This window comes from Hemitrygon akajei, chromosome 15 (genome assembly GCF_048418815.1).
Source record: "Hemitrygon akajei chromosome 15, sHemAka1.3, whole genome shotgun sequence".
Taxonomy (NCBI): domain Eukaryota; kingdom Metazoa; phylum Chordata; class Chondrichthyes; order Myliobatiformes; family Dasyatidae; genus Hemitrygon; species Hemitrygon akajei.
The window spans coordinates 9,615,920-9,630,265 of NC_133138.1; the positions used below are offsets into that span (position 1 = coordinate 9,615,920).

A 14,346-nucleotide genomic window follows, 5' to 3' on the forward strand; every position below is an offset into this window, starting at 1 on the left:
TAAATGAGAATATCTACAGATAAGTTAGTTTGAAATTTAAACTTGAAGTTAATTATCTGGCTAAACTGCGGATTATTAAGAATCTGCTACGTTTGCAATTTTTCTGTAATGGGATTTGGGACACAAATTTGCAAACGTATTTTCAATGAGAAGTTGTGCTTCCTTGGGTTGCAGGGTGATTCTTTTTGCATAATATAGCTCAGTACCCATCTGAACTGAGAACACATTTTAAAAGGTATATAATTCTCCTGAAGTGTATAGGAAATCTGTTTTGTAAAATCATTCTTGTTTAAAAATCCATACATGCTTCACTTAAGTCTGTGCCCTTCTAAGACTTTCTTCTCTATAGACTAGCTCTTTCCAAATAAAGGGCATGGGTGGATTCAAAGTGGGTAAGGATAAAAATGTTCTAAGTTAAACCTTGTACTTCAATGAAACTAAAACATTGTTTACCAGAACTCCCATAGAATGATAGTTTATTTAAAGTCTAGGCATTAGTTTTAAGAAGCATTTTCAAGTGAATTCAACATAAATAACTTTATATAGGAAAATTGACTTTAATTGAACTTTGGTCTTGTGGTGTCTAGGCCTCTGACTCTTGTTTTAATATGCTGATATAAGTATACATTTTAATTCAAATTTATCAATGAGTTGCTAGATTTAAGTTTTATTTTTCACTTTACTGAATATTTGTCTGTATTATTCAATCCCATCCAGCCCATGCCCATATTTAATGCTGTAATGTTCCACTGGTTCCTCATGCCTGAGTGAAGCAGCTTAAGTTCTCCATATCCATCCTCAACCCTATCCTCTATAAACTCCTGTCAGTTATCACTGGTAACACTATTTCTTGTGCTCTAAGATTACTCTCCACTTAGTGGTTCATCTGCTGTGGATCATGGAATGCTCTGGCAAATTGCTTTGCCTTTACCTTTTTGCTTGTCTCTTTAAAAGATCACAAAGTCAACTTTCTCCCTATCCTGTTGATTACTGGGAATAAATGTATTTTCACCTGTAAATTACTTCTCTGCTATTCTTTAATTGGCGTGGTATTTGATGCAAATGCTCAACATGTTTATGAATTCACAAAATGAGCTATAAGAAAGGTTGATTGAAGCTTTTTCTGTTTGACATGAATTCCAGTTCAAAGTGCATCTAATTGATTATTTCTATAACTACAGAATCATTGTTTCTCACACTAATTTTGAAATGTTCATGGAATGCTGCTAGACAGAACCACACTATCCATGGAGGCCAACAGCTGAATCTAATTCTGCTTTGATAGTGGAGTAGCAAATCATGTGGAAGGATCCTAATTATTCTAGATTCACAGTCCTGACACAAGGCAGTGACTCCCTCTTGTACATTGTGGTGATGTAGCAACATGCAGCTTTAATGATAGCTGTTATTCTGTAATTGTATTTTATTTCCACTCTGCCAGATCACTACCAGCACTTTATCTGACTTGCCATGCCTTTCTAAGATTTGTTGGTTTACATACTTGGAGTGTTTAGAGTACCATTTATTTATATAAAAAAAAATAAAAATAAATTCAAACTCTAAAATGGTTTCTTTCACACATCCTTGTTTCTGCTTATAATAACCATTCTTAAATTTTATGACTCCGTCACTTCAGCTGTTGGACTCCAAACTCCAAAGTTGCTGTCCCAAATGTCTCTGCATCTCTTTCAGTATGCTTCTTAAAGCCTTTATACAGTATAGAATTTAGTTGCAACAATATGTACAAGTGTCAATTGTTTTTCTGGAATGGAAGACATTGGTTTTCAATTGAATGCCAGGAAATTTCAATAGTTCCATTTAATATCAGAGAATGTATGCAGTATACAACCTGAAATTCTTGGCTTTCAGACAACAATGAAAACAGAAGTGAACCCTAAAGAATGAATGGCAGTAAAATGTTAGAACGCTAAAGGCCCCTTGCCCCTCTTCTACCTCCCCCCAATGCACAAAGCATTAACCCTTCCCACACCCTATATACACATGCAGACTGCTTTTGACAGGAAGCATCAGCACCCACCACACATCAAGCAAGCAGTAGCAAAGCTCACAGATAGACCATGATCTTCAGTCCAACAAAAAATAATTGTTCACCTGACAATTCAACCTTCTGCAGGTTCTCTCTCTCCCTAACAAGGGACAAAATCTCTTGGTATCTCTCCTTTCAGTTAGTCCTGATGAAGGGTCTTGGCCTGAAATGTTGACAGTGCTTCCTATAGGTGCTGCCTGGCCTGCTGTGTTCCACCAGCATTTTGTGTGTGTTAGCTGATTATGATGTTAGTCTGCTGTGTTGTTTTTATTCAGAGTTCTTCAACTCTCCTTTACAATTGAGAGAGGGAAGGGGTATTTGGATAAACACACAAAATGTCACTCCCCATGCAATGAGAGATAGTTTTTTTTCCTGAAATGTGCCTGCCATTGAATATTCTTAGCTCAGACCAGTTTTCATCAGAATGCTTGTTCTGAAGCAAAGAAATTTCAAAAGGCATCCTTGTACCAGTGCAGCAGTGGGGAACTCATTACAGACAGGTCAAATTATTTTAATTAACAACTTTTCTGCTACTGCTTCTAGCTTAACAACACTCTATAGCAAGTCCTTCTCAATCAGCAGTTGCATACCTGCTCCCTTTTGGCAACACCAGCTCCCTCCCATCCTTTCAATGACATCTACCACTTGACCCAACACCACCTCTGCCCAGGTTGCCTACCTATAGAGTTCTCCTATCATGCTCATTTTTATTTGTGAATTTCAAGGAAGAACAGCTACAGTATCTTGCAGTTAATTTCAGTAATGTCTGAAGCTATTGGGCAAGATTAAAATTTCAAGTGGTATGCTCATGACAAGTATGCACGCACATGCCATCCTGCAACAATTAATACCTCTGTAGGCACTTGATCTCTAGCCTTCTGTTTATTTTGAACATGTTTTGGCACAATCATTTGAGTCAAGTGAAATCAAAGCAAGTCTTTGTTTAAAATTGAAACAACCAGAGCACATTGTGACTGTTGCCTTTCTGACTTATTAGATCCAATGAAGTCCAAACTGTGGTGGCCATTTCTTTGCTTGCTTGGAATATGCTTGTTGATGGCAGAAGGATGGTTGGAAAAGAAAGCACCCAGGAAGCGTTTTGTGCATGGAGCTGCACTCCAGGAAGAGGTAACTCTGTTTTACACAGTTCATTGTTATATGCACAGACTTCGCTACAAGAAAGCAATGTCAAATCAAATGTAACAGCACTGGAACATAATTTGCAACTCAGATTACTATCTGAATGGTGTCAAGTTAGGAAAAGGGGAAGTACAACGAGATCTAGGTGTCCTTGTTCATCAGTCACTGAAAGTAAGCATGCAAGTACAGCAGGCAGTGAAGAAAGCTAATGGCATGCTGGCCTTTATAACAAGAGGAATTGAGCATAGGAGTAAAGAGGTCCTTCTGCAGTTGTAAAGGGCCCTGGTGAGACCACACCTGGAGTATTGTGTGCAGTTTTGGTCTCCAAATTTGAGGAAGGACATTATTGCTATTGAGGGAGTGCAGCATAGGTTCATGAGGTTAATTCCTGGGATGGCAGGACTGTCATATGTTGAAAGATTGGAGCGACTGGGCTTGTATACACTGGAATTTAGAAGGATGAGAGGGGATCTGATTGAAACATATAAGGTTATTAAGGGATTGGACACGCCAGAGGCAAGAAACATGTTTCCGATGTTGAGGGAGTCCAGAACTAGAGGCCACAGTTTAAGAATAAGGGGTAGGCCATTTAGAACAGAGTTGAGGAAAAACTTTTTCACCCAGAGAGTTGTGGATCTATGGAATGCTCTGCCTCAGAAGGCAGTGGAGGCCAATTCTCTGGATGCTTTCAAGAAAGAGTTAGATAAAGATGGGGGAGTCAAGGAATATGGGGAGAAGGCAGGAGCGGGTTACTGATTTTGGATGATCAGCCATGATCACATTGAATGATGGTGCTGGCTCAAAGGGCCGAATGGCCTACTCCTGCACCTATTGTCTATTGCAACTCAACCAAGGGACAGCTCCCTGCAGTAATTAGCAAGTTTACACCCAAGTTTTAGATGGATTAGTGGATGTGAAATGAATTTGTAAAATTACTGATTTTTCAGGATGGCTTTTCTTTAAGCTTCCTATCCAAGTCATTTAATTCACATTCAAACCCTGGATATTATGCAGAAACCTGACTCTGACCATTGGAACCTATCTGAGACTTGGAATCCCTCACATCAGAACTAGTTAAACATTGCAACTAATTTAAATGTTAATTGACCAGCTGAGACACAATATCACTGTTAATTGTTAAATAAGTGTTGAAGAGATTTATGGAAAGTCCTGCATTCCCCACAGAACATCTGACTTGTAATTTGTGCTGCTTTATCCTTTTGGAGAGCTACTATACTCTATTCATCAGTCATAAAAATGGCATGAACCCTCCTGGCTCTGAGTTAAAATGAACTAATGTATGGGCCAGTAAAACATAAACACAAGAAATGGCTGCAGGAATTGGCTTTGAGGACCTCCAGGCGTGCTGTACCATTTAAGACTGTCTGCTCTTCTTCAGCGTAACTTTCCATCATATTGCAAAACTGTTTCATGAACATCTAGTAATCTGCAGCTTGCTGAGTTGTAGTAGAGAATTCTAAGGTTTCATCACCACCTTATCCTATACTCTTCAGCCAGGGGAAACATTCAGCCTGATGAGCCTTTAAGGAATTGTGTGTGCTCCATTGTGAAATGGCCTCATTCTTTTCAAATCTAAAGCTTTTAATCCCAGTTAACCATTGTCAAAGTTGCCATGTCCAAAACTAGTCCAGTGATTTCCACACCCCACCCCCACCCCGCATTCCCTCTAAGGTAGCATATTTTAAGGAGACCAAGATCATGTGCAACACTTGAAGAATCTACATATTTGCCTAAAGACTAACATATCATTTTAACCTGTCAAGCATTTGCAGCATTTCTGCCTGCTACTTTCCAGAAAATCAAGTGCAAGTACAATTGGGTCCCTTTTAACAAGCTCCCATTTAATAAATGGTTATTTTTTTGTTATATAGAAAACTTTACATTTTTCACATTGTATTTTATCTGCCGTGTTCCTGCTCTTGCATTTAGCTTATCCATACCTCTCTGAAGCTTCTTTGCAGCTTGCATCCTCACAGTCCCATCAAGTTTATTATTAACATGAAAATTATTCCTTTGGCCAAATCATTGCTGTAAATTGAAATTCCACAACCCAAGCAGCAATTTCTGTGGTTTCCTACATCAATACTTACCAAGCTGAGAAGGATGCTTATAGCCAATTACCATTTTTTTTGAATCCATGCTAGTTCAATGTGCTTTCTGTTTGATTAACTTGTGTGCAAGCTTATCAAATGCACCACACCAGACTTCAGCTACTGAAGGGCATTAAGATTAACATGGACTCAATTGCATGGATACTCATAGTCATGAAAATCCAGTTGAAATACTTGACCAATCTAAAACAAGTGACTAATTTCATTAAAATATTGCAACATTTTCAAACTGTGTTTAATTAACCGGTTTATGTTTAAGTGAATTGTATGAAAGTATTGCAAAGAGTGGCAAAATCCATAAACTTTTAATTCAAAGGTATACGTTTTATTTGCTCTTCCTTTACTAAAGTCCATTGTAATGAGGCAAGCATAAAGAATGATAATGAATTCTATACTTGAACAATTTGTCCTAAATATTACTAATTGAAATTTATTCATTAAGGTACATTGAAGACATTATGATTGGATTAGGAGCAGAATTGAGTTTCTATATTTGATAGAAGCCAGAATCTAATATAATAATTTAGTAGTCCAATCATTTAATTCATTCATCTGATTCTCTATACTAAGTTCCTGTTTGGCAAGATGTTACTTCCTAAGATGCAGTCAGATGAATTATTGAGAAGTGAGCCAAGTGACCTGCATAATTGTTTTTTAGCAATTTTGCTTTATTTAGTTTGTGTACCATAACTGAACATTTGATCAGACTGGAAACAAGATTCATTTGAACAAAAAGGTTCACTTATTTCTACAGCTCTTGTAAAAGTGAAATGCATGCTATTGGGGGGGGGGGGGGGGGAATGAATTTAAGTACAAAAAACGCTATCACAAAAGTGAAGGCTACTCTAATATTTATGATCACAGCTTGTATTGGGAAATTTTACTAAGTTTCCCAAGACAATTCAGAAAATGTGTGCTGAGCATTAACTGGGGAAGACAAAGAAACAGCAATAATTTCAATGGAGCTGGTTGAAGAGAGCTATCCTAGGGTGAGTCACTGTAGATAGAGAATTCCAAAATGGTGAGCTGCAATTGTCTTTTCGAGTGATTACAAAGCAGTTGGATTTCTCTGTAGAAAGCAATTTGGAGTGATCGAACTAAATCAAATCACAAACAGTTTGTTGCATTAGAATTAAGATTGTAAAGATGGAACTGCTGTCAGTGGAAAAGGAATGGGACATTTGCTGAGTTATTTAGCAGGGACAATTTCATGAGATGAAAGAACATGTGCATCCAATATTTAAGGCCTCAGAGCTTTGAACTTTTTTTGAAGTGAGCCCAAGACTAACATGGTCATTAGTCCACTATGCATTTGTCCTTAAGTACAAATAACTTTTGGCTGTAAATCTTTTGGTACAAATTGCAATCAAGTCATATGAGGGGAAAAGCTATTATCACTCCAATTCATATTAAAACCTCAGATATTAGGATTATCACTGGTAAGTTTATCACTACAGATTAATAATCAATGATAACTTGTATGCACATATGTATATAGCATTTTTACATGGTGAAACATTACTAGCTTTAGCTCTCCACAGGGGCTTAAAAAACTATTTGCGTAAATTTGATGAATGACAGTTCAAATTGGATAAACAGTTGAACGGAAATTTATAAATGATCCAACTCTAAATCTACGGATAATTGTACAATTTGAAATCTGCATTTGCCAACTACCCATGAGCACATTAGGAATGCAGATCTCTACAAACATCCTCAAATGATACTTGATTAAGGAAAGCTGACTGTAGTTGATGCCAAAAATAGAAATGGGCACATGGTTTTATGAAATGAGGTTCATAGAAATAATGGAATGCAATAGAAATAGCTTGTCTGTTCCAATTATCCATGGTGTGAAATAAAATAACAGACTGCGACAACCTCTAGGGAGTGTAACACTAGTTGTGAAGCATTATTTCTTGTGTTAAGCATAAGATTTAGTCCTGTGCTTTTTATACATGTGACAATCAATAATATATCTTGTCAATTGTAATATGAATGACAATGATTTGTTAATCCATGAACACGTAGCATACGTGCCAAACTCACATGGGTGTTGACACAATTAAATAAAAGTAATCAAATAACAGCCAAATCAATAATAGATGTGCAGCACTGGTAAATGATGCCAGTCTATGGATTTACTTTGCATTCAAGCAAATTTCACACCCTCCTTCCCAATCAGTCGCCATGACAGCTTTTGTGGACAATATTCCTGATTGAACCCAACTCTTCTCCATCCAATTGTTGTAATTATCCTAAAATTGGGAGCAGCTTGTAGCTTGCTCCAGAGATGAGTCTTAATTTAACTGCATGCCACATCTTGACAACATCATTAAAACATCAAGTTTACCACTGCAAGCTGCATGAAATTCTGGCCACACAGTGTGAGTAGGATGAGTACTTAGTCACAAATTCTAGCTTAAACTTTTCAGATGAGAGCACATCACATTTCTGTTCTTATTTCCAGTTCCTTAGTGGGGACAGTTGCCTTGCATCTTCAATGGAGCCTCTGGGGTTTTTATTTTTTCATCTCGTGTCTTTGGGAAGGTTATTTCTGCAGGCCTTTGTTATGAAATGTTAATGAGGTGTGCATTGTCATTTGCTTTGTCCATTATGTTCTTGCTCTGCGTTTTAAAATCTGGACTGTTCAAGTTTATTGTCATTCAACTGTACACATGTATACAGCTAAACAAAACTACATTCCTAGGACCAAGTACAAAACAAAGTACATACAGTACATTAAATAATAAAAGATTTAGAAAGTGTTCTGTAGGTGTACAAGTAGACATATGACCTAGTTAAATGTACAACAGTACACTGCTGTTGACCCTGTCATTGATAATGTGTACTGTGTGGTGCCAGGATGCTCAGAAGTCTCAGCCTGGGATAGAAGCTGTTATTGTGCTGTGGTACCTTCCCCCTGATGGTAGGTGGTCAAAGACATAATGAGATGATGGGAGGGGACTTTGACAATGCTGAGGGCTCTGGAAATGCAACACATCAGGCCTATATCCTAGATGGGGGAGAGAAACCCTGATCTCAGCAGTCCTGATGTTCTGTTGCATGGTCTTGCAGTCACATGCCTTAATTCCCATACCAGATGGTGATCCAGCTGGTGAAGACACTCGCTAGTCCTCTGGTAGATTGTGGTTAGAATGAGGGTGGAGAACCTTGCTCACCTCTTTCCCTACAGAAAGTGGGGGTGCTGCTGTGTTTTCCTAACTAGTGTTGAGAGATTAGATGAAATCATCTGTGATGTCCACTCCAAGAAACTTGTTGTTTCTGACTCTCTCCGTGGTGAAGTTGATGTGCAAACAGGCATGGTCAGCCTGCACATTCCTGAATTCCACAGTTGTCTTCAGTCTTGACCACATTGAGACTCAAGTTGTTGTGTTCACACCAGTCCACAAGCCACTGTACCTGTACTTCCTCTCACTGTTGCTAATGAGGCCAACCAGTATTGCATCATCAATGAAGCTAATGTGGTTATCATTAACAATAAAGTCGTGCATCAGCAATGTGAACAGTTTTGTATTGTCTCAGCATAATACGGAAATATTTTCTTTTTGAATGAGACTTCATGCTCTGGCTGTAACTAGCAAATAGTACTTAAATTTACTCTTTTTTTAAAAAAAAAAGTTTAAACATGAGTAATAGTTTACTTTCTTTGTATTTAAAACATGTATTTCAGAGTGATAACCTGATGCTGTTTTAATTGTACAACAAAGTTAATTTACCACCAATGGTGTTGCTAACTACTCCATCCTTCACCAGAGAGTAAACTGATTATTTAATGTTGAAAATAACTTTGAAATGGCAGGGGAAACAAGCAGTTCTAACTCATTTTATTGTTAGTTCCTTTAATTTGAAAACCTTTGATTTTTTTTCACTAACAACTTGTCTGTAAAGGCAAACTCAAAATAAAGACTCTTTGAACAGGGGAAGACAGATTCAATGAAAAAAAGCCATCCTTGTTTTGATCTGGCTACTGGCTCTATGCAAAAATAATTTAATCATTAAAAGCTACAAAAACCATATTTACACTTAATGTAGCTTGCTCTTAAAAGAACAACTTTTTACCTGAATCTCAGTGATTTTTTTTTTTTCCTTTTGAGTGATCCTATCCTTGGATTTCTGCTATAGAATAATACCCACATGACTTGGGAATGGCAAATAGGATCACTGGTGTGTAGACGTGAATAGAAAACTGCTTAGCCTTCATTCAGAAAGTCATTTTTCATGAAGCTCTAACATTTTTGAAAACAATGAGCAGAAGCTACTCATTATAGGCTTCTACACTTTGAATTTGGTAGTAAGGGACAGCATTAGAACTACAAGAATAATGTTAGAGTTTGTCTTGATCTAACTGGAGCATTCGTACTTTGGTAGTGTGGATCATTAGGTGCAAGAGCATTTTATAACAGTGACTTTTGATTGGTACCAACTGTTTATGGCTTGCTCAGAAGAAACACAAAAGTTAAATAGAGCATTCACCTCATTATAACAAATGGTCTGTCATTATCTAGGAAATCAATTTGCATGATTTGTAAGCCATATGCAGTTTTAAGTCAGTCAGTTTAATCATCACTAAAGGGATGTTAATCCAAATGCCGTGTATACTACAATAAATGAATGACAGAAGTGTCTATACTGGATTAACGGAGCATGTATCACTTGGTACTATACAAAGAAATATAACCCAGGATGATCTCAAATTCAATACCCATTTGTAAGTAAGGTTGACCTTTGAGCTGTTCAGTCACAAGGATCAAAAAATTCACCTTGTCACCAAGTTGTAAGCTGTGGCTTAGTGCTTCTGTTTGATCTGATTAAGATGGTTGTAGGTGAGTCCCAATCCAGAATATTGAGTTCAAAGATCCAGCTGACCCTTTAATGTTAAATTGAAGGAGTAGTTTTCAGGGATGTTAAGACAAACTAACATTCTCTCCAGTCAGGATGTAAAAGATTTTGGATTTATTTTGAAAACTAGGAGTGTTCTGGCCAGTACTTTTCTTTAACAATAATGAAAACAGCTGACTATAACCAGTCCAGCATTCCTATCATATTGTTCTGCCATTGCAACTATCCTTAATCTTAAGAAAAAACACCTAATTGTGGGGGAGTTTTAGGCACCCAGTTTGGTTCAATCTAAATTATCAGCCTGTAGCTTATGCTGTAGTTGTAGGAAGCAATGGGATCTAACTTGAGCTGGAGCAGATATTAATAATCTAACTGAATATAATAAAAGAACATTCAATTGCTGGATGGCAATAGGTATCTGTCATCCTTGGCATGGGATGGAATGGAAAATATTGAGATGTGGCATATACTGGTATAAAATGCTTTCCATGTTTGGAGAACAAACATATTTCCCTAATGAAACCAATGTAGGAATATAATATCATAAAAACTTCAAGACATATTTGAAGAACATTACCAAACACAAGCTCCTTTTTCTCCTATGCCTCAGTCTCTCTATCAAAGTGCTGTGAAAAAGATTTTCATTTTTCTGTACATGTGTATTCTTCCTTGGACACATGCCAAGGATTCAGTTGTCTGTGCTGTAATTTGACTGATGGGTCAGATAGATTTGTATGTAGTTACAATAATCAAAACTTTAGTAGTAAGTGGATTGAATGAAGCTTAAACACCACCTCTAAACTGAACCAAGATTAACCATCTTGCAATATCTCTTACATTTGCACAGTTTTATAATTAAAATGTTGAATGAAAAATGCTTTGCTGAAATCTCCAGGTGGAGAAGTCAAGGGGTGCAAATATTAAGCTATTATTACACAATCCACCATATCTAAATTTAGGACTTGTCCTTTTGTGACCCACTGTGTTAAAGCAGACTTATGAATTTGTAAGTAATGTCATCAAAAAGACATCAGAGCGTTGTCTTCATGGTTAATAGTGAAACTCTAAATCAAAATGATCAAGTTTCAAGTGTGCTTATTAATAATTTGGGTTCAGGATTAAAATTTTAGTATGATTAATTGCTCCAATCTAAGTGGGAATGTTCAGAATGCAAGCATGTCCTTGAAGCTGGATGAGGACTGCATCATGATACTAGTGTATATGTTCAGTTACTAAGGAATGAGGAAGCCCAAAAAAATTAGATCTTGAAGACCTCTCCTTACAAGCAACTACTAGACAGGTGATTCAAGGTGTGAAGCTTATAAATTGGCTGTGGTGGAACAGCACCATTTTGGTCATGAGGGTATCGATGCTTTATAGATTACGTAGGGATGAGAGCTACACAAGGGCAAATGGAAGTCTGAGAGAAAATGCCTGATCACCAAATGAATGAATTGTTTCCATCTTTCATGTTTCTAGCTGATCATATCATTTTATAGCCTTTGAAGTGAGCAGCCTGCAACCTTCTTGCCTTGTACTCTTGCTTATGTAACATGCAATTGCCTCTTTTTAGATGAGTATCGCTAGTGGCAAAAGGAGGCTAATTTAACTATAAACCTAAAAATAACAATCTTTGCTGATACAGGAATGTTATATAAACTAATTCATTCATTTGTTGACTTTTTTTAATTGTCAATTTTTGCTATCCTTAAAGTAGATAATGATTTGAAGGTGCAAGGATGAGATTAATTTCAATCAAAGTTTTGCTCAGTCAAGGCGATATCATAGCTTGCAGCAACATCTGATTCATATCTTGGAGCACAACCGAATAGTTGGCTCACCAGTTGAAAACAGTAACTATCTGCCTCTTGAACAGAGATAATTATCACTTTTTCCTACTACTCTTTTTGCATATAGCATTTTTATATGGGGGGGGGGAGTAAGTGTAGAAATCAAAGTAACATCTTTGGAAGATTTTTCCCCTCTTACCAAGTTTACATTATTTATGTTTCTGGATTTTGACGCAAAGGCATTTTAATCCTTTTTTATAATTTAACCCACGGCATTCAGGGGGAAATTAACAGTGAAACTGGTGTATTTTCACCTTCATTTCCTTCCCCTCTTTACCACTGCTGTCCTGTGCCTCTTGCCCAAATCACATTCTAGAATACGGTGAGCCCAAAGGTAATTAAGTACAACTTAAATGTGCATTCCATAGTATTGGAATGAGTGTTTTATATAGCCTTTCTCAAACTTGTCTCCAGTTATGCACACAACCATATCTTTCTGTAAGATAAAATCAAACCTGGGTTAATCCAATGGTATAGCAATCTCTGGTGCCAGAATTGGGTTCAAGTAGCCAATCTGTGGTCCTGCTTACTACACTTGCCTTCTGAAATAGGATTTCTTAAATTGTCAAATTCCACACTACTTTCCATGACAAGCTGCAAATAAACAGTTTCAAGAATTAATAATATTCATTGCTAATGTTAAATTGCAATTGCCTTCTGTATTTTATACAGATACATTGATTCACAATCAACTTTTCTTTTTGGTCTAGAAATTCAGTTCAAGCAGTAGTATTTATTTAGTGTAATTTTACTGATTATTTGCATAATTATGTAAATTAAGTCTGGTGAAATTAATGTTTGTTGTCTCAAAAGCAACCAGTGTTGGATTTTTCCAGGATCATATTTTCATAACACTTCCACAAAAAAATCCTAAATGTCACTTTTATTCCTACAAACCAGACAACCCAACCCCATCTTACTCCAACAGGGCTTCTGTTTATTGGCTTCCTCTCTCCACTTTATCTGTGAAATCATCGACTGTTCCTCTTCATTCTGAATAGCTAACATTATGTAAAGGAGCAAGTACCCTTTTGTTTTTGTCGAAACAACTTTGCATATACCCGATTGGCGTGATGGGTCCCAATTGAAGTGGGTATTGTCAGACTGCACAACATCCACAGAGCACGGCTATAACAATGCATTAAAATATCTAGACTATTTTCTTTTGAACATGCAGACAGAACCCGTTTCCTCCTGATGTGTGCTACTGTAAAGTTGCTCTATGCATATATTGGAGCTAATACATTGGCTAGCTAATTCCCCTATTCTCCTGCTTCGATAAATGTGATGGCTTTGTAATTTAAGTTTTTACCTTCACTGCACTTATAACGTGTATGGCTGCCGATGACCATACATTTGAAAATGGTCTGCTTTTAAGCAAAGGTACCTCAGAATTTCAGAGATTAGTCTTGAGGATTGATTGTAAAATGTCAATAGAACATCTTTACTTTCAAAAAATGCTCTAACATGTATCTCATTGAACATGGATGTAGTTCTTGAAGCCTCTCAAGTGTGCTATGAGCCTTGTATTAATCAACCTCACTGCCCCAAAACCATAATTTCCATAACAAGGCATGCAATGGATACACCCCTTCAGAAATGATGCTGGAGAGGTAGTAATGGGGAGAGGGAAATGGCAGACTAACAAAAGTATTTTGCATCGGCCTTCTCTGTGGAAGATGCCAGCACTTTGCCAGAAATTTGAGTGTCAAAGGGCAGAAGGTAGTTAAATCACTAGGACCAGATGGACTACACTGCAGGGCTGTGAAAGGTGGTTGAAGAGATTGTGAAGGCAATCTCTTCAAAAGTTACTAGATTCTGGAATTGTTCCAGTTGACTGAAAAAATTGCAAATGTCACTCCACTATCGTCTGGTGGTATTAACATCAACCATTCTGAGATGCTTTGAGTGGCTGGTCATGGATAACATTAAAACATTTCTTCAGGCAACACTGGACCCTCTCCAGTTCAATTATTGCTCAAATCGATCCACTGATGCAATAACCTCTGGCCTCCATTCTGGAAAATGGGGTCTCGTATGCCAAACTGTTTATAGATTTCAGTTTGGCATTCAACGCATCATATCCCAGAAACTGATGGGGAAACTGTCCTCACTAGGTCTGAACACCTCCCTGTGCAATTGGATACTGGACTACTTAACAGCAAGGCTACAGCCCGTGTGGGTAGCAACAACCCTCATCCTATTACACTGGTGCTTCCCAAGGCTGTGTGCTCTGCCCGTTACTGTTCACACTGCTGATGAATGACTGTCACAGGACCCAGCTCAAACTGTGTCATCAAGTTTGTGGATGACA

The 14,346-nt window shown here is 37.4% G+C and overlaps 1 protein-coding gene across 5 annotated transcripts in view; it reads left to right on the forward strand.

Moving 5' to 3' along the window:
* LOC140739159 (follistatin-related protein 5-like) overlaps positions 1-14,346 on the forward strand; it is a 672,573-nt gene that overhangs the window by 3,057 nt on the left and 655,170 nt on the right. For all 5 annotated transcript variants that reach the window (XM_073067157.1, XM_073067160.1, XM_073067156.1 and 2 more), the window contains exon 2: positions 3,045-3,175. In XM_073067157.1, the coding sequence (XP_072923258.1) occupies positions 3,050-3,175 (126 nt within the window). In that variant the 5' untranslated portion in view covers positions 3,045-3,049. The remainder of the gene's footprint in view (positions 1-3,044; positions 3,176-14,346) is intronic.